The following is a 26277-nucleotide window of genomic DNA, read 5'->3' on the forward strand; positions in this document are numbered from 1 at the left end:
TTGTGCAAGGCTCCTCGTAATGATAGGGCCTGATAGCACCTAATAGGGCCATTATGGGAGGGTCTTTGTCTTTCTCAGGTGTGAAATGCCATACATATTAATGAGAGATCACGCCTCCTCGCATAAAGCTTTCTCAAACAAAACACGTCATACACATTCTAAAAGACTGTATTGACTTATCTGAATGAGTAGTCAGGATGATTCTCACATAGTTTTGGAGCAAATATTCTAGGCTATGTGATACAATTTTCAAAAGTCTTGTGAATAAATAATCAATATGTGTTTTGTGGCCTTATTTCAGAAACTTTAATGTTTAGTTTTTTCAATAACCATGCATAAACAATATTCTCTCAAAAATACAAATATGTACTCACATATTATGGTAGCCCTGTTTGTGCTAAATAGAGTGTAATTACACCTGTGCCATTAATATGTTTATAAGCAACTGAAAAAAGCACAAATGTCAGGGCATGTCAAAACATCTCAAGGACCCCAAAAACACCCAGAGGGTTAATGATCAATATTATAATTATATTATATATTTTTTTTCATATTGTCTATATTATTCTGCAATTGATATTACATTGTATTTGCTGTTCTTATTATTGTAATATTATACCACTTGCAATTATCAATATATTACAGCTATGCTGTTAAATTATTGTACTATTCATAGTCACCATTTAACTTATTTTTTTTATTGTCTATACTGTAATTGATATTTCTTATTCCATTGCTATTATTATAGTATTATACATAAACTATATGCTATTATCAATATTTGTATTATTATATTATGTACTTATGATATTATTATAATTATTATAATATTATTATTATTATAATAATATTATATAATTATACTATTCATTACTATTTTATTTGACATATACTGTTTGTTTGTTTATTTTATTGACTAAACTATTTACTATTACTTCTCACTTTATCTTATATTTACTATTTGTATGTATTACCATAAAGGATCCATTAGTTATCTTTGTTATTGCTAAAATTGGGTCAATCACAGAAAATGCTTTTTCCACAATAAGAAAACTTTATTTAATTTAATGTAAAAATTATATCTTCACAATTCTTATCCAAGAATAAAAAGCCAGATAGCCTACATGACAAGCCTGAGCTTTGACAATTCCTTATTAAAAAAAATGTTTTATAATTCTAACTATCGAGATTTTAAATAACTAGAGATGGAACTTTTTGTACACCACGTACAAACCACTGAAATCAGTTGATAAATGTATTTTATTTTTTATCCAGAAAAACTGCAGCTCACCGTGTACTTGCATTTGATTACAGTGCAGTCTTGCCCTCCGCAAAATGCCGGACGTGTTAACGTATCGCAGCAACGTTCCAAAGCGCCCAATAGGGCGTCTATGAATTTATTATGTCTATGTTGGTGAGAGTTTCATCGTGTTGACTATCGTAACCGAACGCGAAAAAGCTGTTTGAATGCTGAATGGAGAATGACTGGCAGCCGCAGCGGAGGGAAAAGTTTACGTGATCTTGAATTTAATGACTTAAATATTAATTTCTATCTCACATTATACTATATAATGGCTTCAGAACACTTATAATATAGTGCACGGAAACTTTATGGTGCTTTAGAATGTTTTTGTGCCTTTTGTGGGGGTTAAAGGGACACTATGCAGCTTTTTTAGCTTAACTGAACAGCTTCAGAGTTATTGAAATGGTTATATAACTTCTTTCGAGTTGAATGGTGGGCGTCTCGACCCCCCCTGGTGCCTGTGAGCGAAAAAATCTCACTTGCAACTTCGGTGCGGCGGGCCGCCGAGCTCAGTGTCAGGAAGTATTGCATGATATCAGCTCTCGCGATGTAACATATTCCTTTACGGCAACTGCACACATACACACAGGAACAATGTATAGAGGGATGGAGTTTGTCACACTATCGTCATGGATGAGCCGGCATATAAGATGCAGAAAGCTAGGAAAGCATTGTCGGAGGAACAGAGAAAGAGGAAACGGCAGACTGACCGAGCGAGCGAGGAGTCGGACACGAGCATAGGCATAATTTGCGGGTGTGTTATGTCCCCATTGAAACCTCTCGCGGCACGGATGTACCATTACAAACAAATAAAACATCTCCAGGTAACTCTAGTAGAGCATTCATTTCGTTCGTTTGTTAAATAAGAGGCGATCTGAAATGTGTTATTTTTGAAATCAAGTGACCAAAGTGCTCGTTGCCTCTGCAATCAGTGGTGCAGATAAGTTACAGTGTTCTGTTGTGACGCACGCACTGTCTTTACCATAGACTGCACACGGATGCGCGCCTGAATCCGTTGCGGGGACTGAGAGACTCTCTATATATTGTTATGGTGAAATCACAAAACCTAATGCACAAAAAACATGTCCCTGCTTGAAATACAACCACTAATAAACAATCGGTTTTGATGAGGAAAATAAACTATACTACTAGTACCGATTAGAACCCAGAACCTCTGACACACTTGGCAAAAGTTCTGCCTCTGGACCATTAAAGTTCATGGGGATAATTGTCGGATCTATGTATTTAATCACGTGAAAATTCTCACCACAAACAACATATATTATATCTCATTAAACGACAAATTAAACACAATGTACTATTGTATACTATGTAATAGGCCATGTCACGCTCTGAGTGAGTGGTATTTACGACAGTAACGTTAAATTCAAGTACTCCACAGCAACTCTAGGGGTCGCTGTTTGACAAAAACAGGATTCCTGCATAATGCCCCTTTAACAATAACACAGAATAGTATACGCACAATATCGGATTTGGATCGGCCTTGGCTGATCGATACCCGATCCGGCAAAAATGGCAGTATCGGATCGGTGCATCCCTAATTTAAATACGCCAATTAAAAAAATATTGCGAGATACAAACTTGGATACATTAGAGGTCATGGTGCAAAGTACCCGAGGTTGAAATTTGTGAGAACGAGATTTTTAAAGCTTACAGGCTTCCGTACATCCTCCGCCCACAATGGCTTCTGGGATTTTTTTAGGGTTTGATTCTATTAAGTCTGCACTTGATGCATCCTTGATAACAAGAACACATCCAGGTACTATTATGCGTCCTCTGTACTTGCGTTCTTGACTATTGGAAAGGGACTTTGACGGTTGAAGATGGCTTAGTACGAGAACACAAGGACACAAGAAACGGCCCTTGTGATTGTAATTTAAGCACATATGGCGTAGTGTCAGGAAAATATAAAAAGGATTCCATTTGGTTTTGTACCTTGCAGAGGAAGCTGATGTTGAAGCCGAATGTTTGAGCATTTCTGGAGCCAGCGTTCATGTAATTCCCGACCAGCAGCACCATCTCCAAGAGCATGCTGAAACCTTCGCTCTTCTTTACCTCCTCACAGGCGAATGTCACGTTCATGATATCCGGCCGGATATTGTTCACCTGCTCCTCGAACGTCAGCTTGAACAGGATCCCGTTTAGTCGCGGACGCAGCATCTTGACTGAGCTCATCTGAAATGGAGAAAAAACAACTTAAACTTACACACCCTCAGTTATCACAACACATACATGAGTATTACTTCTGGAATATGAAATATTTCAGAATGAAACCAGTTGTTCTATATGTTTTAGGACTAAATAGTTATGTAGCTATTGGTTAGAATTTTCAAAAGGACTGAATGGCCTAAAGTGGAAAAGGAACAGCACATTTAGAGTAAAGATTACTAAACCTCTTTTTCCCACTTAAAATACAGCACACTTGATGAATCATTCACAATAAAACCATAAAGAAGGTTAAATATATCTGAGCCATGGCACAGTGGCAAAAAATACCATAAATAAAATTAAGTATTTACCAGCACAATTGTGTTAACGCTGTAAACAGAAATTTTGCAACAAATCTTGTATGAATAAATGTCAGATTCTGCTGTTCACCTATAATTACATTTAACCGTAATAACAGCAACAATATAACTGTTTCTGGTGCTGGAGTGAGATGACATTTCAGTTAAAAGACAGCAAGGAGGAGGAGGAGGAGGAGAGGAAGGAACAAGGAGACAAAAACAACAACATGAATCCTACAGGAGCTGCTCGTTGAGGAGGGCGACCTCAGACACTCTTGCTCCAGATTTCTGCATAATCTGATGCTCGCAGGCAGCCCAGAGATGCAGTCAGGATGTACCATTACCGCTCACATTTATTCATCTTTATGAGCAAGTTGACGATCAAAAAACCCAGAATCGGCCTCACACCCCCAGTGTACCGCCCCACCCCACCTCCTCCCTGCACATCCAGATTTGATTTCTCTGTATAAGAGGAAATCACAATAAAAGAGGGTGAGTTGGTGACAGCTCTGGAGGGAGACGAGCTGAGAGTGACTTATTTCCCAAAGGAGCAGTGCAAGGTGGTGTTGATGAGGTGCTTCCACAGGCTGCCTGTATATTACCCGCCTTGAACGCAGTCACAGGAGGAGACTGTCACAACGTGCTTCATTACGCTCTCCAAAGACACAGGTAGTGAAAGACAAAACACAGAGCGAGAGCTAGAAGGTTGTTCTGTTACCCTGCACTGAATTGAATCCTGTGTGAATCTGCTGTCACCAGCAGGTTTGTCAGAAGCGCCATAATATCAGTGAAGGAATGCATATGCATCAACCTAGATAGATCTGTGCATGACATGACTACATCTGACTACAACTGTAAGGAAGAGTTGCTATGTAAAAGAAAAATGATTTGGAGTGCTTAAGGAATCGTTCACCCCAAAAAATGGAAATTCTGTCATTTGTTCACACTCATGTTATACCAAACACATCTGATGAAAAAAAAAAGTGAGATATTAGGCAGAGTGCTCTTGTCTTGTTCTTGAGGCTGCATCAGCTCCAAATACATAAACTTAGCTGAATGCAAAAATGTTGATTTATTAGTTTTATTTTATTACATTTGTTTACAACTCACGGAAAACAAAATGGGCACCGGTTGTTATGACAACGACAAAGTTTATGCTGGCCACTTTTGATTACTGATTTAAATAAATAGTTGTATTTATATAGCACCTTTCTTAAAGTCACAGTCACTTAAAGACAATCCATTGATTAAATGGTAAATGGACTGCATTTATATAGAGCTTTCAACAGACCCATGGCTACCAGAGCGCTTTACATATTGTCTCACATTCACCCATTCATTCACTCATTCATACACCGACGGTGGTGTCAGCCATGCAAGGCGCCATCCAGCTCGTCGGGAGCAGCTGGGGTTAGGTGTCTTGCTCATGGACACCTCGACACTTGGTCAGGTGGAACCGGGGATGGAACCACCAACCTTCCGGTTTGTAGACCACCTACTGTACATGAACCACTGAGCCACTGCCGCCCACTGTATTAAGCTTATGGAAGAAAGAAAGCCATAGGTGTTTTTAACCACATAGGGTGATTAAATGATGGCAGAATTTTTCACTTTTGGGTTAACTATTACTTTATTCCAGGTGCGAGCCTCATCAAGTGAAGGCCTGTGCACTGGGCAGAACTAACCGATGTAGAGAGAAGCTTGAATATTTAAGACAAAGTCAAGACAAAGGCCAATGTTAATGAGATTTGGTCAATATAGGAATAGAGGAAGTCTGAAAGCCTTTCCAGTTTAAGAACTCGGGACCTAATCATACTCTGTAGTAAAATAAAGCTCTGGCTCACTCTTTATTATTCATCAAAATCATAGCTTCTGTCAGTCACAACCAGGCTACCAGATTTGACTTGTCATAAAAAATGCCCTTTATATTCTTGGTCTTTTAATTATACATTACTCAGTCTCTTTATATATTGAATAGCGCTGATCCTGCTTGGAGCCTGCAGGCAATCTTTCTCCTGCACACTCTCTCTCCGTCTATGCCTAATTTCCCGATGCCCCCCATTCTGCTTTTCAGCTCAAAATCCTTCACACGGAAGTAGAGAGCTATTGGTGTGAACAACAACAGAAATGGAAAGGAGGGTGATTTTAGTATCAGAGAGAGAAGAGGGAGTGGAGGAAAGAAACAGTCGGAAGTGGAACAGAGACGTGTGAAGGGTTATGCACTGGAGTGTGACGAAAGTAGAGGAGAAATGGTGAACCGGAGCCAAAAGAGAGAGAATGAAATAGAGGGGAAGAAAAGACTAAGAAAATGAGACGGATAAAATCGATAGGCAGCTGGAATGCTTTTTAGTGTGAGATAACCCTTTTTTACCAAATTATTGGTGCTGGTGTCAGGCCCAGTGTTTGGCTGTAGATGATAATTGTAGAGGTCAAGTTTTGTACCACATTTTGTTTGGCTTCTGATGTTGTTATTTCTTCAATTGAAAAGTGTACGGAATGATTCCAAGCTCCGGGTATGGCACCTGCACAGTGTCTCTGGAAAAGGCTGCCTTCCAGACTCAAACATTGACCAACAATGAAACATTTAGGAATTGTAGTGTTACAAATTTATTAAAATGTTTCATTTAGATTTCCAATACTATAGTATATAGAAGTTTATTAGTGTGGATTTTGTAACTAAGGTAAATGTCACAAACCTGCCTGTTCCTGTCTGTCCTGATCTTTCTATTGCAAGTTAAATTGATATCATCACCTTTTGTTTGTAAGTTCCCGTCTCAGTACCAGAAGTCCTGCCCTGTCCTGTTCTCGTGTCTCGGCTCATTTACATGCTTTGTTTCAGAGTTTCTCCCCCTCAATGTAAATCCCTCCCCCTAAAAATGTATAAAATTGCAATGTAAAGTTCCCTTAGTCAGACTTGACGATGACTGCAGCTACCAACAGCTCGTGTTTCTCAATAAAGAATCCTGCTGAAGATACAACCAAGTCTCCTGGTCTTTGCTTCTGAGTTTTCAAACACTTTAGAAGAAATAAGTTCACAACAGAATCGAATTACTTTTTAAGTCGTTAAATTACAAAATTGCTCAAAACAGATGGTTGTTCGTCATCCATATTCATATATGTATTGGCCATTGGAAGCAAAATATCAGAAATGGTAGTTGCAGTATAGATATAGCTGTAATACCATAGATGTCTACTGTACATAATCATGCCCTATATACATACATATGAGTCGATACACAGGAGTGTTTCTATTTTTTAAATAGATTGAATATAAAATTAACTTCTTTTTTTTTTATTCTGTTATATAAATTAGGGTGTTTTTCTAAATCATTTTGTGTTTCGATTTCAAGTTCCTCTAATTATCCAGAACAGTATTTTTGCCACATAGATATATCACTTTGTAACAGTATTTCTGCTTTTTTGGGGAGAACAAAAGTCGAGCGAAACTTTGACTTGATTATGGTTCAAACAAAACACCCACCTCATTGCACCCACCCACCACAACTGGAATTATATGTATTGCATCACAGCTCTACTGTGAATCCTTATTGTTAACAACTCTTTCATATGAACAACCAGTTTCACAAACATAAACACACAGCACTGATTCTTAATAGATTTTTAGCCTTACATGACAGAAAATCTATCAGTTCAACGAGAGATAAATGCAACTGATACTTAAAAAAGGGGGAAAAAATAAAGAAAAGGTTTGTCTTATTTGTAAACACTTTAGTCTGGGAACTGATTAAATTTTTTTGTCTAATATTAATAATAATACATATATTGAATATTCATATTTTACATTTTGTCTCATTTGTAAACATTTAGTCTGGAGCTCTGAAATGTGTGAAAGTCTCCTGGAGCTATTCTAGTGATTTTAGGAACAATCTTAGTACTCACCACAATTCCAAACTGTTCTGATTCACAAAGCTCCTCATATTCGTTTTTCAGCTCTGCCAGATTGCTCAGCTCCTTCTGCTCAGGCAGGTTTTTGATCAAGTTCTGCAAAAAAAAAGAAATAGAAAACGTACAAACACACCCATCAGTACCACAGGAGAAAACACCTGCTGCCAGCTAATTTGGTGAACTAATCGCAGGAATGTGAGAGATGGTAGACGGTGGAGTATGGTTTAAATGAGGCCATAGCTTTACATGCTATTGTGCCTTAAGCTGGCGGTCTGAATCACACTTGTGATTCACATAGAGACTCCCTAATGTTCACATCTTTCCCTATTCCTGCACACTGCCAATCTCAGATTGGGCTTTAAAAATCTATAGAAGCTCAATTCAAGGGGAAATATTAATGCTGATCTTGACTCCATCTTGTTTTCTTCAGCTTCTTAACAAGTTGGGACTAGATAGAGCCAACACTCTCCAAAGAAAATCTGCCATGCATTACTCTTGGAGCTCAGCCGAGGTCAAAGTTTTACAGTGCTGAGCACTTGACGTTCAAGGTGACTATGAGAAATAAGGGAATAAATACCACCCCCACGCCCACATAATTTAAGATGTCACTGAAATGTCCCTGATATTTATGGCTTTCTTTTCTTTTCAGACAATTCGGGATGGAGGGCATCTTTGAGCCAAATTTGCCACTAAAAATTTGCCACTTTACCGATGTCAGGAACTCCATTGCCTTCCTTTACACCCCAAAAATGTGTCATATTGCTCGTACAACTTTGCAATTACCTCTAAGAGTAAAAGCACGCTGTAGGTGATGTGGGCGAGTGAGAGAACCTTCATTTTCTCTAAATGCTAATTGTGCTCATAAAGGTCAGCTGAGTAAATGAAAAGAAGCATGGCAACTTTTTTTCACCAAAGAAGAGGTGCCCTTTCCATTGGTAGACTTCCTCTCTCATTATGTCTTCTAATTTGGTTGGCATAATCACACATACCCAATCCTGCTGGGTTGCCAGCATATTACAAGCTCCAGCTGATGTGAGGGCTGGCATGTGTGTCGTATCTCCAATATACTGTAAATACACAACTGAAATATTAACAACAACTGCCTTTCTTGACCTTCCCGTTGGAAGCATGGCCTAATCCTAGTTAAATGCTTTTATGTGGTCTCTCTCTGAAATTACTTCAAATGTCGTGCTGACAATAATAAGCCTGATGCAACACAAAGCCAATGCACTGACACCTGGATATTGAACAAAATAAAGAGTATCTAGTGCTGAGAGATTTTGATGAACTTTACTCAAATTAATAATGGATAAGAATCTCTCACATACAAAGGAATGTTCAGAAAGCAGTATGATAAATAAAAATGTGATATTACTATAAACTACACCTTTAAACTCCAGTAAGTTTGGTAGTATGCTCAATAGTAAACACAGACAGCATTGTAGATTTTCTTTTTCCTTTTCTCCTTAAGACATATGCTTGCTTTTGATGAGATAATCATTAGCTTTGTTCTTTCTGGAATAGATGAATATATGCATAAGCACAACACTTTTTAAGGATGCCTAACACATCCACTTTCCCTAGTTCAAAGCAAACCTAGACTAAAATTAAAATGTGTCAGAAGCCTATAATTGTCTGGACAACGAGATAAAACTGACGGTTGACTCCATCATCTCAGATGTTAAATTAAATAAATGTGTTGAGAGGCTTTGAGATGTTTCAGAAAAAGCCTGCAATCGAGCAGCAAAGATCAGCCACGTTAGGGGGAGGGATTACGGTAAAACCGCCTTTCTCTCGTCTGAAAGAGTGTGTGGAACATTAGCCCGGCGGTTCGGCTGAGGAACAAAGCTCCCCTAAACAATGTATCATTGATTTTGAATGAAGCACAACAACACAGCAGCACACCATTCAGCCACAGCAATCATCATTGCTAATGTGCCGCCAAATCTCATTATTGGAGTTGTATTTCTCCATCGCCACTCTCAGAGACGAGACAAGCGATTAGGGTTCGCCGTTGCCTCCTTTCCAAAGGCATCTATAGGACAACCCGCCAAATGGAGCAGAGACAGAGGGAAGATGTAACAAATGGGGCTAAAGTGACAGGAGAGAAAACGCTGTTAATTGCTAATACGCTCGTCTATGGTTAACATAATTATCAGAGTCCCGCATATTGAGGAAATGACACGCAAGCAGAGCCATATGGGAGGGTTGGTAAGGGGCGGTTGAACCCTGAATGAATCAGTCTGCTCTCTCCAGGCCTACAGACTCAATCTGCATCTGGGAGGGGGGTTTGCAGAGCATGGGCCCTATAGCAGACAAGACATGCTATGCTAATAATCCAGCCATTTGGACTCTCTCTGCAGGACCAGATACATGCATGCGGTCACGCTTTATTCTTCAAGACACTGCTCATCTCAATGTCATTTCAGACTTCATGACCTTATTTACTTCCTTAATTCATGTTCCTGATCTTAGTTTAAGAGATTCATCTGTGCAGGTTATTACTAAGGTTTAAAAAAAAGTTTGGTTTTGTAATCTTTAACTTTTCTTCCTCTAAAACAAATGTCTTTTCCAAATGATATTTTCACATAGGATAATGTTAACCAATAGCTAAACAGCTTTTTAGCTATTTATTTAATTAATTAAATGAATAAATGATTTAAATGCTTTTATTATTAAATTAATACAATTATTTCAACTCATACTTGGTATGCATTCATTCTGTTATGTAGGATAGGATGGATGGATAGAATTTGCACTGACTGAGCACTGCTATAGTGCCTGGGAAGACTGTAATTTCAATGTTGAGTGAAACACCGGAATTAAGGTGCAATTACTTGTGCTTTGGTACGTTTCCATGTAACTGTTAAAACGAGGAGAGTCTGTAAGTGTAATGACTGCCAAGTTCTTAAATGATACAGGAATTAATCCAGTGTTGGAAGAGGATACAGAGAAGGAAAGCAGGACAGAGAAGGCTCAGAATAAGAAAACATTTTGACTGAATGAAAATATCTGAGGTTTCCAGTATACTTTGATCTCTGATGTTGACATTTTCCGATCACACACTCAACCGATGCCAATTTAATAATTTTAAGTCTTCAGTCAGAACAGAGACTCTGGATATGTTCAGATTAGCATACTTCCACACTAGTCTTACTAGTTTTGCTATATAGAGTATGAGTATGAATGCTTAAATGTCCCTGAAGACATTTGCCGAAACCAGCAATGCACTGCACAGAACACTTTATCTCACAATGCTACCTTCCATTTCCAATGTGATAAATGAACACTTTTTTAAAAATGTTCCTGCCAAAAGTTAAGACATGTTTTATACAAAATTGGATAAAAAAAAGTAGGAATGCACCAATATCTAAATTCAACAATAAGCCAATAATTATTGTGATGCCATGGCCAATAAACAAATAAATATAATATTACTTCTCACAATATTATTGGAGGTATGAAAGATATATTTTCATTTCAAAATCTGCAAAATATTACAGTGTTGTTGCTATTTTATTTAAGAGTGTTAGTTTTAGTAAAAATGAACTGATGTGAAAAATGAACATTAGATGATGGCAAATGTAGTTTAAAAGTAAAAATAGGGGAAATGAGCATACACAATTTAATAGTCAATATTAAACAACACATTTAAATGAAAAAGTCAGCCAATATCAGTAATAATAAATAGTATGATATATTATTGTCACGGGTGTGTGCGGGTTGAAGAAGACGATGGTCGACAGGTTCCAATTCAAACATAGATTTATTCCATTTCCAGGATCAGGTTAAGGCATACACAAAGCATACACACAAAGGTGACGTATAAACAAAGACCGACAAGGAATGACTGAACAGAGGGAACTAAATACACAAACCAATGAACACTAATTATGTGCAAACAGGTGAGACAGATGATGACGAGGAAATGAGGGAGTGAGATCAGGTGTGGAGACAAGAGGGATTCTGGGAGATGTAGTGCAAACAAGACAGAACAGTGCAGACGAAGACTGTGACATAACGCCCCCCTCAAATAGGCGCGACCTCGCGCCGTATAACATCAATAGGGGTGGGCGCCCTGGAGGCTGACGAGGGCGTGGCTTGTAGAAGTCCAACGCCTCCAGGGCGGAGCAGCAGGTGCAGGCGGACAGGATGGAGAAGACCCCTCGGGCGTCCAGGGCGGAGCTGTCGGACCCTCGGGCGTCCAGGGCGGAGCTGTCGGACCCTCGGGCGTCCAGGGTGGCGAAGACCCCTCGGGCGGCCATGGCGGAGAGACCCCTTTGGGTGGCCATGGCGGAGAGACCCCTTCGGGTGGCCATGGCGGAGAGACCCCTTCGGGTGGCCATGGCGGAGAGACCCCTTCGGGTGGCCATGGCGGAGAGACCCCTTCGGGCGGCCATGGCGGAGAGACCCCTTCGGGCGGCCATGGCGGAGACCTATGGCCCCCCCCCAAAAAAAATTATTGGGGAAAGTGACTGGATGAAGGACAGGCTCTGGGACAGTCTCTGGCTGGGCAAACGGGACGTGAACAGTCTCTGGCTGGGCAGACGGGACGTGAACAGTCTCTGGCTGGGCAGATGGGACGTGAACAGTCTCTGGCTGGGCAGGCGGTGAGGGCTCTTTGCTGGACGGGACCAGTGGCGAAGGTTTTGACATGGGCAGGACCAGCGGTGAAGAGGGCTTTGAGCTGGGCGGAACCAGCGGTGAAGTGGGCTTTGAGCTGGGCGGAACCAGCGGTGAAGAGAGCTCTGAGCTGGGCAGGACCAGCGACGAAAAGGGCTCTGAGCTGGACAGGACCAGCGGCGAAGAGGGCTTAGAGCTGGACAGGACCAGCGGCGAAGAGGGCTTTGAGGTGGACAGGACCAGCGGCGAAGACGGCTCTGGGCTGGACAGGACCAGCGGCGAAGACGGCTCTGGGCTGGACAGGACCAGCGGCGAAGAGGGCTTTGAGCTGGACAGGACCAGCGGAGAAGAGAGCTCTGAGCTGGACAGGACCAGCGGCGAAGAGGGCTCTGAGCTGGACAGGACCAGCGGCGAAGAGGGCTCTGAGCTGGACAGGACCAGCGGCGAAGAGGACTTTGAGCTGGACAGGACCAGCGGTGAAGAGGTCTCTGGCTGGACGGTCTCTGGCTGGATGGTCTCTGGCTGGACGTGGCTGACGCGAAGCTCTGGCTGGACGTGACTGACGTGAAGCTCTGGCTGGACGTGGCTGACGTGAAGCTCTGGCTGGATGTGGCTGGACGTGGCCAGCCCAGATCTGGCTGGACGTGGCTGACGTGAAGCTCTGGCTGGACGTGGCTGACGTGAAGCTCTGGCTGGACGATCTCGGCGGGACGAGACCCCGGCTGGGCGCGCTTCTTGGCAGTTCGTGTGGCCTTTAATGGAGGGTCTGCCTGGCTGGACACCAGCCTTTGGCGTCCATAGACAGACCTGATGGCAGGCTCGGCTGGGCTGGACGGGACCAGCGGTGAAGACATGGCGTGCCAAGGGAGGAAGCTCTCCAGACATCTGGAGAGTGCCTCTCTCCAGTCCAGACCAGAGAGATCTGGAAGCTCCCTTGGGTCGACCACCTTGGCCCCCCGCCGGTAACACGCCTTGATCACCTCATCGCCCAGCGAACAGGAGGCAGCGAGAGGAACAAAGCCCCAGGTAAATTGGAACAGATCACGGCTATCCAGCGCCAAAGCCGTGATCTGCCCCGCGAGCTCCCAGCTCATGATGTGGCCGGTTCTCCTCAGCCTGGACGAGAATTCTTACCCTATCGTCCAACTTAGGGCGGTCGGTCTATCTGTCACGGGTGTGTGCGGTTTGAAGAAGACGATGGTCGACAGGTTACAATTCAAACATAGATTTATTCCATTTCCAGGATCAGGTTAAGGCATACACAAAGCATACACACAAAGGTGACGTATAAACAAAGACCGACAAGGAATGACTGAACAGAGGGAACTAAATACACAAACCAATAAACACTAATGATTTGCAAACAGGTGAGACAGATGATGACGAGGAAATGAGGGAGTGAGATCAGGTGTGGAGACAAGAGGTATTCTGGGAGATGTAGTGCAAACAAGACAGAACAGTGCAGACGAAGACTGTGACAATTATACATATATAAAATATAATTTTTAATTTCTTGATAAAAATATGCCACTCACATGCAACACCACAAGGTCATGTGACACAAATATGTTTAAAATGGGATAGTGCCTACTGTTCCACTTACTGAAAATAAACAAACTAACAATAAATTAAATAATAAAGAAACAGATTAATTTTAATGTACAGTGTTCAGTAAGTAGCAATCTAGTACTCCATTCCAAACACAGCCTTTAAGTCTAAGGTGTGTTTTTACACTTATCTGAATATCCATCAGCAGAGGGTTTGTTAAGTCAATAAGCGGGACAGCATGCACAGTACAGGCTAAGGGAAAAGGAACAGCCATTACAACAGGCGCACCCTGGTTGGGTAGATGGAAATAAATTACTCCCACGGACGTCTCTCCCCGGCTCAGCAAAGCATATGCCCAACGGTAAAGTCAGAAACGAGGGAAGATCAACAAATCTCAAATTACCCTCCCAGGGACAGCACAATCAATAAAAATGTTCTCCCAGCAATAAACTCTTTATTAAACTGAAAGAATTCACAAAAGGAGGGGTGCACGGGGGGCTGTAACCTTGCCTGTATGTGATGCCAAACACAGAACTCCTCGTCTGAACCAGTAAGCTCTGTTGTGGATAGGGCTGACAGATGTGATAGTCCGTTCGCCCTCCTTTTTTTCTTCTAATTAATCTGTACTTCATTTTTTGGGACGCATTGCTGCATGCAGCTCAGGCTCTATCTTGGCCAAGCACACATGAAACATTATACAGTTGCCATCCTGCCGTGCCGTCTCAGCAGGTCTCGGCACAGCTTTCGGTAAATCGTTTCAGGGACCTCTGCTTAAATCAATACTGGAGAACTCTGTAACATACCCAAACAGACTTTTAAAAAAATATTACTTCATGAGGGCTATATTTGTGAGTTTCAGTAAATATTTTACTCGTGCACATAATGACTTTATTTTGAAGAGAATACTTTGATCTCTGTAAAGAAAGCTTATGTATCATGCAACAAAAATGTCACAATGTGATGCCTCTAAGAGCAATAAATGGCTCAGATTAGAGTAAATCTGTTCTTCCGTGTAATGTAGAGCCTATGATTCAGCCCGACATCAGAGTTGAACGACCTGTTTGATGAGTTAGTCACCTTATCTCTAAGAAACCTAATACACATGCAGTCCTTATCAAACTTACAGGAAAGGGGGGTTGGGTAATAAATAAGCAGGGTAATTATCATGACACCGTCAATGCAAACAGCTTCTATCCAATTAGGGTGCAATACAGCATTGGTCTATGAAATTAGGTCACAATTTTATCACAGCTGTGTCTCATGATTTAATAACACAGCACTCCACTTGCCAGTGTAATCACACACCTCCCAGGAACTTGCACTAAAACATGCCTATTTTAGGAACATATACAGTGGTTTGCGAAAGTTTTCAAACCCCTTAACTTAGCTGCCTTACGTTAAACTGCTTTAAATTACTTTTTTTTCACATAAACTCTATACACCATAATAATAAAAAAATATATATAATAAAAAAGATTTGTGATAACTGCAAATTTATTAAAAATAAACAACTAAAATAATTACATTGATTCATACCTTTTTCTGGGACACTTGAAATGTATCTTGTAGATGTTACTACACTTCGAGTGGAGATAACCTGTGGCAAAATCAATTGAATGGGGAAGATCTGGAAAGGCACACACCTCTCAATAAAATATATAACAACTGAAAATGTATATCAGAGCAAAAACCAAGCCATGAGGTCAAAAGAACTGCTTGTAGAGCTCAGAGACAGGATTGTGTCGAGACACAGATCTGTAGAAGACAGGTGTGATTGTCCTGCTGTATTGAAGATTCACAGAAGCATTCAGCCTCTATACTCCTTAATGGAAGTAGTTTGAAACAACCAGGACTATTCCTAGAGCTGGTTTCCTGGCTAAACTGAGAAATCGATGGAGAAGGGGCTTAATTAAAGTGGTGACCAAGAAGCTGATCGTCACTCTGGTTGAGCTCCATGATCATATATAAAAAAGTGACGTGACGGCCAAGAATGGTAGAATTTATCCTCTGCATTTAACCCATCCAAGTTAGTGGACAGCCATTTTTGCCACCCATTGATGGATTGGGGGTTAGGTGCCTTGCTCAAGGGCACCTTAGTCATGGGTATTGAGGGTGGAAGATTTTTCCTGCTGGTATTGAGAAACGAACCGTCAACATTCGGATTACAAGTCTGACTCTATAACCATTAAGCCATGACTGCCCCCAAATCTCCCCATATGGGAGGACAAACATCACTGCAACACTCCACCAACCTGGCCAGACTCAAGCCTATCCTCAGTGAAGACACATGAAAACCCACTTGGAATTTGCATTATAAAAAAAGCACCTAAAGGACTTTGCCTGTGAGAAACAATATTCATTATGATGAACCTCAGTTCCAAGCATCATGTATGGAGGAAACCAGGCACTACTCATCACCTGCACAATACCATCCTAACAGTACAGTGTAGTGATAGTAGCATCATGCTGTGGGGGTGTTTTTCAGCGGCAGGGACTGGGGGACTCATCAGAGTAAAGGAAAGCTCAATGCAGCAAAATATAGCCTTAATGAAAAATTAGTCCAGAGCATTCAGAACATCGGACTGGGCAGAAGGATCACCTTCCAACAGGACAATAACCCTAAGCACACAGCTAAGACAATGCAAGAGTGGCTTATGGACAACTCAGCCAGAGCCTGGGCTGGAACCCAATCGAACATCTCTGGAGAAACCTGAAAATGTCTGTCCAGCGATGGTCCCCATCCAACCTGACAGAGCTTGAGAGGATCTGAGGAGAAGAATGGCAGAAAATCGCCAAATGCAGATGTGTAAAGCTTTTCACATCATACCCAAAAAGACTTGAGGCTGCAAAGCACTGAGTTAAGGGTTTGAATACTTATGCAATGTAATTATTTAATTTTTGTTTTATTATTCTTAACAAATATGCAGTTATCACAAATCGTTTGTTTTTTGCTTTGTCATTATGATGTATGGAGTGTAGATTAATATGGGGAAAAAAGTCATTTAAAGTAGTTTAACAAGGCAGCAACATCAAAATGTGAAAAAAAGAAGGTTAAGTTTGAATACTTTCGCAAGCCACTGTATATTGGAGACAATAAAGGCCACAGTTTTGATAAAACATGCATTTAAATGAATAACAACAATGGCTGCTTAAGTGGGATGTGACACCTAAATAGTGGCGGTCTTACAAACAGACAGAGAATACACAGATACACAGTCACTCAGGAGGCTAATTTTCCTCAATGGGCACAACATGCGACACATTAGAGGGTTGTGCAGTTGGCATTAAGCTAATCTACAGAGTCACACTCTGACAGATTCGAAAGGGATCTCTACTCCGCTAAATCAACACCTCAGACTGTCACAGTCACTAGCCACAGTTGGCGACTGACAGGCGACAAACCTGGGATGACAGATTCCAAAATCGCATTAAACTAAATGAGAAATAAAATAAAAAATGGATTATTTGGGTCGGTAAGCGATAGAGCTGGCAAAGCTGACATACCTACCATGACATTAATTTAGTCTTTCTAACGAAAACATTTTCAGGATATGGGGAAAATGAACACCTGAGCAGTCTGTTCCATTTTGTGTGTATGAGTGTGTGTGTGTGTATGTGTGTGTGTGCGTGCGTACTTGTAAAACTATCTTTGTGAGGACCGGTTGGAGTTTTAGACCATCGGAGTGAGGACAAAGAGAGTAAAGTGAGGACATTTTGGCCAGTCCTCACTTTCTGAGACCCCTTTAAAGGCCTGTTTGAGGGTCAAGATTTGGTTTTAGGGATAAGGTTATACTTAGGTTAAAGGGATAGTTCGGCCAAAAATGATATTTAACACATGCATTACTCACCTTCAAGCCGTTCGAGATGCATATGTCAATCTTGTTTCAGACGAACACATTTTCAGTTATTTTAGAAAATGTCTTAGACCCTTCAGTGGATATAATGTGAAGCAATGGGGTCCACCTCCTTCAAGTCCCAAAATGTGCATACATCCTTCTGAGGGCCTACAGGCCTTCTGAGGGTAATCCGTGCGGTTTTGTCGTAAAAATATACATATTTAAAACTTTATAAATGAAAAAATCTGACTGCCGGCAACGATCGACGCGCGTTCACGGGTGATGGAAGTCGGCGTACGAGGTAGGACGTAGCGTAGGAACCGTCGTGACGTAGAACGAACGCGCCTGCGCAGCCAGAGAGCAGAGCAAAACAACGTCTACGTCACGACGGTTCCTACGCTACGTCCTACCTCGTACGCCGACTTCCATCACCCGTGAACGCGCGTCGATCGTTGCCGGAAGTCAGATATTTTCATTTATAAAGTTTTAAATATGTATATTTTTACGACAAAACCGCACGGATTACCCTCAGAAGGCCTTCGTTTATCCCCCTGGAGCCGGATTGATTACTTTTGTGAAGGATGTATGCACATTTTGGGACTTGAAGGAGGTGGACCCCATTGCTTCACATTATATCCACTGAAGGGTCTAAGACATTTTCTAAAATAACTGAAAATGTGTTCGTCTGAAACAAGATTAACATATGCATCTCGAACGGCTTGAGGGTGAGTAATGCATGGGTTAAATATCATTTTTGGCCGAACTATCCCTTTACTTTTTGCACCAGGCTGTAAACATATTTTTTTCTGCTGTAAAGTTGGGCATTTTAACATGGGGGAGATGCAGATTTGACTCACTTTTGCAGCCTGCCTCAAGCGGCCAGTCGATGAATTGCAGTTTAATTCACTTCCGTGTTGGTTTCAAGAAAGAGACAGGGAGGTTGCCGCTTGGTAACAATACACAGGCTGCTCGTCACCTGTTGTAAGTCTTGAGAACAAAAGCTGGCACCGTCACCATGCCCTGCAACCAACCATTGAGCCAAGAAATGAGGGCTCATGAATATGTATGAAGGCAATGTCGAAATAGCAGACGATCCGGGTGATTGACAAACAAGATAAACAATAATAACAAGCAAGGGCAAACACGAAACCCCTAACAGGCACAGCCATCCACAAGCATGCTGAGAAGGCCATAGCTGAGCTGAGGTGAGGCGCAGCGGGAGGGAGCGCTGACAGGGCATACGTCAGGATGGACAACTGGCTTCTCAGAAAATGTTACAAAGATTTCAGTCAAGGACGCTACCTTACATCACCCTAATAAGCTATTAATGTGATGCCAGATTCCTAAAAACTCAAGAATGCAGTACTGTCATCTCTAATGCTGTGGTACTGTATCACACAGGACAGAGAGTGTGGTTATTTGTCAATGTTACACATTATGCATTGGGCTACATACTTTATTAGCTGCCTTTATGGTGCTTTGAGTGTAGCAAAAAGAGATTTCAAGGACAGACGATTGAATAATCATTGAATATTTTGTTTAATGGTTTTGTCATTTCTGTGCCTCTAAAGTCATCAAGCGAATTTGCCAAACATTGCCACCAGTAGGAAAGCTGCTTTTAAAAATCTAATACTATGTAATGACTTTTTGTACATGCCAAAACATATATAAATCAAGGATAAGATAAAGTTTTTTTTAAAGGGATAGTTCACCCAAAAATAAAAATGAATTTTCTCACCCTCATGTCATTCTAAAAATGACTTGACTTTTTGACATTTTACCACCATGACTTTCATTGTATGAGATTACCATCACAAATCATACAATAGCACTAATATTTTTGCATGATTTACTATTTATTAATATTACTACTGAATGCAAGCAAGCCTTAAAAAAGGGCCTTAAGTTATGCAGTCCAGCGTGTATGAATGAAATATCTGCAGTTTGAAAAGTATTCTGACCAAAGGGACTCATAAAGAATAATTCACAAGGAAGGAGTGAAACAGGATTGAGCGTTGCACATTTCCAACTGATCAACTCAGGGATCAAAAATATATGAGGTGCTAAAATGAGAAAAATGGGAAGTATGGAGTTCCTTTGAATACTGAATTGCACAAAGGTACATGTTACATTAGTACATTTCCTTTGCAGTAGTCTAGCGGTCAATGGGGATGAATACTAAGGAATGACTGGCATAATTCATAACAACGAGAAGGTACTGCAGGGGCATACTAATGTGGCAAGCAAATGTTCAAAATTGAAAAAAAAAAATCCATTCATAATACATCTACTCTCTCAGAAAATAGCCTATGATATGTAATTACAGAAACACGGTAAAGTCGATGGAATGACACATCGTAAGTGATGATGTCACTGGACTCTGGGGAGAACCTGATTGTTAAATAGACAGTCTTGTGTGGCGTGGTCCTATAGTTCCTGCAAAAGTTGTTTGACCTGTCTCCCCCCACCTCACACAATGACAAACACAACACAGTCATGCTATAGACTATCTTCTATGATTGAAAACACTGCTTGTGAGAGAAGAGGAGGACTTTCCACAGTGACTGGCAGACATAGTCCTGGTGAAGATCAGCACATGAAACAGTGAAGACTGACAAGTAATAGGCAGTGTTGAGTGTGAAATGAGAATATATTTTGGGTGTTTTCAGTCTGTGTTGATGGAGACAGTCAGAGAGACAGGTAAACAAGGCCATCTCGCTGACTTACATCAACCTATATAACATGCTTAAATCATGTGTAAAAACGGATCAAAATGAAAATCTTTCTACAAATCAGTCAGAATAAGGAAAAAAAAGTATGTATATATATATATATATATATATATTTCTTATTTCTGTAAATTCAATCAATTCTGACTGATTTGTAGAAAGATTTTTATTTTGATCAGTTGTTCTGTTAATCAGTATCAAAAAAGTTCAAATTAAATGATATAGCATTTTTTTTTGTCTTATTTACAAACATTTTAGTCAGAGTTTGGGGACTGAATGAATAAATGAATGAATGGCTGAATTAAGTAAATCTGACAATAAACAAATATATAGTCTCTGATAATATTAAAAAAATATTATTAGAGGACAATATAGTTTGCAGTAGGTACTATATTAATATAAATATTATATACTTAATTGTTTATCTTCATTCAAATAGTATACATTTCTAATACACACAAGGTGTGCAAAATCAAAACTGCATGTATATGACTCTGCTTCCAGCATGCAGCATGCATGAATCGAGCTAGGTTTACACAGATATCTGTGAATCTAATGAGAAGAAACCTGGAAAGCAATTAAACCACTTTATCGAGTCATGACTTAAATGTTATAGTAAATATATTGGCCAATAATATATGTGATATATTTAGTTTAGTTTGAAGTTTAAAACAAAAGAAGAAAGATCATTTGAAACCACAACAGAATAAGTGTCAAAGCCCACAGTACTATTTCCTGTGAATAACTGGCTATCATTGAACGCATTAAACTGAGCTGAACTGAGCTTAGCCCTGCTGTAATGAAAGCATGTGAGGTTATAAGAGAGACGTGCAGTGGGTCATTTTCAAATGAAAGCTATTAGTGTTCATTACACAGCTCCCTGTTGATAGCGCTATACAAAGAGTACAAAGGTTGAGTCCATCTTGAATATGATGTAGATAGAAAAGCTTATTAGAATTCCAAGATAAAGTTTTGCTCCAGGCCAGCACAGTGCCCAACTACAACACTCGTATGGAGAGTGAGTGAGAAAGAATAAGAAACATTAATCCATGAGAATGTAGCGATTGGGCGGTGATATTGTTCTCTAAAACTCTTCTGCCGAGAAAACTGCTGACAAAATCCTTGTTTATCCCTCACCATTCTCTTCCTTTATCAGGGCTAACCTGTTACTTTGTCATCATATTGCATTACATCGAATTGTGGTCTGTTGTCATATTCTCAGCACACTATCATGCCACTGGTGCATTATTTCAGAGAGGGCCAGAGCCTTTGAGAGCTTATTAATGATATCTGCATTGTTCTGGCTTTTGGCGTTACTGTGCTTTTGGCATCAGCGGTACAAGGGCATTGAACCAAAAACCACTATCCCAGCATTAAAGTCTTCCCAGAGGGCTGCGGGAGGGTTCTTTGAGAGATTAAGGCACCACTGGAGAACACAATTTTAAGATACTGCCTCCCTGGCAATACGAGAAATCCTGGTGTGTGTTTCTCTAATTATCATCTAAATTGATAACAGAGATTTAGCAGAATCACAAAAAAGGGGGGTCCAAGATTTTCCGTAAAAAAAGAGAAAACCTTCAGGCTTATCATCACACATTTCATATGGGGTCAGGAGGGTGTAGCTGCTGAACTCAGTTGTGCGTGATAGAAATGGATGTGTATTAATTAGGGCTGTCAAAATAACGCGTTAATTTCGATTAATTAATCTGAGAAGAAATAACGCGTTAAAAAAATAACGCAGATTAAACCATTGATCCGTTTTGACCTTTGCGGAGCCGTTCTAGCCGTAGCCACCATTTGTGTATAAAGGAGGGAGACAAGAACGCGCTGCTTGGATCATTGTTTGGAACATTTACTTATAACAAACAGAGTTCGTCAACTCTAAAGTACCACATCAATGCAAAGCATCCAGGAGTGTGTGCGTGAGTCGGTGAGTGTGTCTGAGAGAAAGCGCGCTTGTGTGTGTGTGTGTTGTAACTTTTCACGCGCTCTCACGTCACACAACCATTTTCTCACGCACAGAAAAATCGCGCACCAAAGAGAGGACACGGAAACAGACAAGACAGAGCACGTTACTTATGATATTTAAAAAATCTCAGCTCTCAGATTCTGTCAATTTTATTACGAAAATCAAACAATAAATACCGTTTTGGCGCTTGTAAATGTGACATGAGTCATGACAGATCCCATAGCGCACGTGAACCGATCATCTCTAGCTAATAGTAAATAAACACGAATGACCAATGTTGAAAGATAAAGTAGGGCAGCCTAAAACTTTCGGCAGCCGAATTTCGGCAGCCGAAATGTATATTCCTCGATCAATCAGTGTTTTTCAACCGCGAAAAGAGGTCAATTAAACAGCTGGAGAACAATTATGTCACATAACATTTAGCCTAAGTTACCTCAGGAAAGCCATTTCATGACCATATAGCACGTTAGTTGGCTATAAAAAAAGAGCTATAGAGAGTATTTTTCTAAATGTATGTAGCCTACTACTATATTACATATGTATTATATTTTTACTTATATCAAAGTTGTTATTTGTAATAAACACGCATTATATTTAATATGAGCTATTTTTAACCTTAAATACTACCAGCTGATATGGCTCTCTGTATTTTTACAGCATTGGGTGCGATTTTTAATTTTTCTTGAGAAAAATGAATGCCTATCTTGTGTACCTATTTATCCAAATGAGTCAATATTGCATCAAATCACAAGAATTAAATTATATTGAAATCGTGAAATTTGTCTCAAGCAATAATAATAAAAACGTAGCTTACCAGAAATTGTCCCATGTAAACATTGTAAGATTGTGTTTGCGATTAATTTAGATTAATTAATTACAGAGTATGTAATTAATTAGATTAAAAATTTTAATCGATTGACAGCCCTAGTATTAATATAAAAGCATGATGCCGAGTGAAGGGGATTTGTCAGAGTGCAATATTTAAGGCTGTGGCTTCATTGGTGGCTTGGAAAAAGCAGAGCTGAGCCTGGCTTCTTTGGGGCAAAAACAACTGGTGCAAACACAATGCCGGCGTATGGACCTTGGTCTCTTATGCACATGCCCAGTCTTCAATCTATTTCTCTTCTATGTCACACCTCTACAATGGGGCAGAGAGTCTTTGTCAGCAAGTATGCCTTTTTCATGCAGACCTTTGCATGGACCAGTGACTATAATAAATGCTTTTTATCTGATTGTTTTGCAGGCTCTTTGTTGTCATTGGGATGACAGTTCTTTGCTTGTGTGATAGGAAAATGTGGAATGACATCAACAAAGCAAAAAAAAAAAACCGTAAAAAATGGAAAAGAGGGACAGAGTCAAAAATAAAGAGAGAGGCTAAGCCACATTCCTGTCAGAGAGAGAAAGAAAGCGAGAGAGAACGACTGAGTGAGGCATTGCATTTTTCTCCAGACAATGAAAAGTAAGTGTCTGAGTGCTTGGCTGTGCAGGCAAGCGTTAGATGACAGGCTTCACACGCCTACTGTATGGATGCTACACCCCGGCAAGCCTGCTGGGGTTTACAGATCTGTGCATCGCTCGCATGATCAGATAAAGCTAGAGGAGTATTGCAAGTGTAGGATGGAGTACACTGAACCAATCAGCTCCAAAGCATCTGTAGGTGACTGTTTAGCAAAACTGCCCACACCAAGACATCACTTACATTACAAATCAAATCCAGAAAAACACAGAACTTTCTTCTCTTCTTGGCACCTACACTTAAGATTATGCTGTGTCACAAGATGCTGTGAATCCTTTGATTATCTTTCGACTATGCACCTCGAGGATGTATGGGTAGAATATAAGGTGTAAAGCAAACAGACACTCTGTTATGTGACCACAGCCTGAGAAGAACTCTGATATTGCCACCAATCTGAATTTAAATAATGTTTTTTTCCCATCAAAACAAAAACCAAACAAATCCAATACAAATCCCTATCTATTTTCTAGTGTGTATGTGCCCTTATAATTAGATACTCCACTTGGTTCAATCACAACTTTTTTTTAATTTCCAATAACAATCTTATGAAATACTTAGACAATATAACAGAATTAACATTTATTTAGAAGTAATATATAGAACATCACTCGCTCATCCGTGAAAAACGGTATGCTCCTTTCTTCTAACAGCCAGTCTGAATCGTCAGTGTGACCACTGGGAAATTTACACTCATCTGGCCATCTTTCCTATTTTGAGACGTGACATTTCCTTGATGCAGTGTGAATGATGTCAAGGTAGCAACCACCATGAACTTACCCTAGGAGAAAGGAAAATGAAAAATAACAATACTCAGAACTCTCTCTATCCATATTGCTTGAGTGGTTCAGAGGCACGTCTGTCTGTGCCTTCAAGCCTACCAACAAACCTCTGCCAACATCCCGTCGGCACGACTGAGGCATTTATGTCATTCCAGAGAGCCACTAAAAAACCTATACCATTACTGTGTAAGGACATAAAACAGGACCTGTGCATCACCTCCCCCTCAAGGATGAGGATATCATGCCATGGCTATTTAAGTTCCAGGGATTACGATGGGGTGATGAAGATGATAAATGTGAGGGGGAGGGTTTGGGCGAGAGAGAGAGAGAGAGAGAGAGAGAGAGAGAGAGAGAGAGAGAGAGAGAGAGAGAGAGAGAGAGAGAGAGAGAGAGAGAGAGAGAGAGAGAGAGAGAGAGAGAGAGAGAGAGAGAGAGAGAGAGAGAGAGAGAGAGAGAGAGAGAGAGAGAGAGAGAGAGAGAGAGAGAGAGAGAGAGAGAGAGAGAGAGAGAGAGAGAGAGAGAGAGAGAGAGAGAGAGAGAGAGAGAGAGAGAGAGGCATAACTCGAAAGAAGGATTAAACTGAGAATAGAGAAAATGGAAAGAGGTGTGCAAACCTGACAGATGAATCTCCTCTATAAAGCGCAGCTGAATGTGAGAAAAGGTCATCAGTTTAGCTCTTCTGCTTCTGTAAAGAGCGAGAGGGCTGTCACCTCAGTTCAGGCTTCCACACACCCAGCCCAAACCACCTGGCAATTAAAGGTCATCTCTGCTCCCAGTAACAGCCAAGAAGGGCCAATGTGGACCAGGACATCTAAATATTCCTTATCTCCTCCACCTTTCCCCAGCTTTCAAAGAAGAGCAAGGAGAACTAAATACAGACAGAAAATAACAAAAAAAAAACTAATCTACTGTATATAGAACAAAAACACCAACAGACAGTACAGATAAATTCTGGCACTTGGACATGGCCCAATAACTTGAGAAGCAAACAGCTCAAATAAAAGTTGCAATTCCCCTTAGTGGTCTCTGAGATAGACGGCAGGCTGTCAAATGTGAAACTGAGTTGACTCATTCAAATCCAACTAATTCACAGTGGTGAAAAAGCCACCAGAGGCTTTGAGGGTTAGAGGCAAAGGGTGGTCTAATGTAAATGAGATCAACTCTTTCATAGACAGCTGAGGTATCTTTAGTTCAGGAAACACATGCCATTTGCAATTACCACGTTTAAGATTAACAAAAACCACTGAGACAGTCAGGGCGTGAAGAGCTTCCTGAAGGATCATCAATCTTGCCTGTAACACAAAGGGCAGTGGGAGGGAGGGTGGAGCAGTAGGAGTTTTGCCAAGTCCTGTCCCAAAGCAGCTATTATGAAAGAGTGAAAGTGGAGCTTCTATTGGCCTGGTGAATGAGAGCAGACAGAGTATTGTACACGAAGCACTGCCTGGCATCAAATACATCTCTTTAATGAAGCCTTTCAAATGCACACAGTCATCTGTAGGCATGACAAATCTCTGAGCAAAGACAAACGTAGGACATTTTT

General features: G+C 40.6%; 1 protein-coding gene across 1 annotated transcript in view; it reads right to left on the reverse strand.

Annotated features, from left to right (window-relative positions):
• The window catches only part of diaph2 (diaphanous-related formin 2), a 559427-nt gene that overhangs the window by 192362 nt on the left and 340788 nt on the right, over positions 1–26277 (reverse strand). Inside the window, exons 23-24 of the mRNA XM_056270265.1 lie at positions 7732–7833; positions 3260–3499 (exon numbers count right to left, since the gene is read on the reverse strand). Coding sequence (XP_056126240.1) covers positions 3260–3499; positions 7732–7833 — 342 coding nt within the window. The remainder of the gene's footprint in view (positions 1–3259; positions 3500–7731; positions 7834–26277) is intronic.

This window comes from Rhinichthys klamathensis, unplaced genomic scaffold (genome assembly GCF_029890125.1).
Source record: "Rhinichthys klamathensis goyatoka isolate OS25496 unplaced genomic scaffold, OSU_Roscu_1.1 h1tg000301l_1, whole genome shotgun sequence".
In the NCBI taxonomy this organism is placed as follows: Eukaryota; Metazoa; Chordata; class Actinopteri; order Cypriniformes; family Leuciscidae; genus Rhinichthys; species Rhinichthys klamathensis.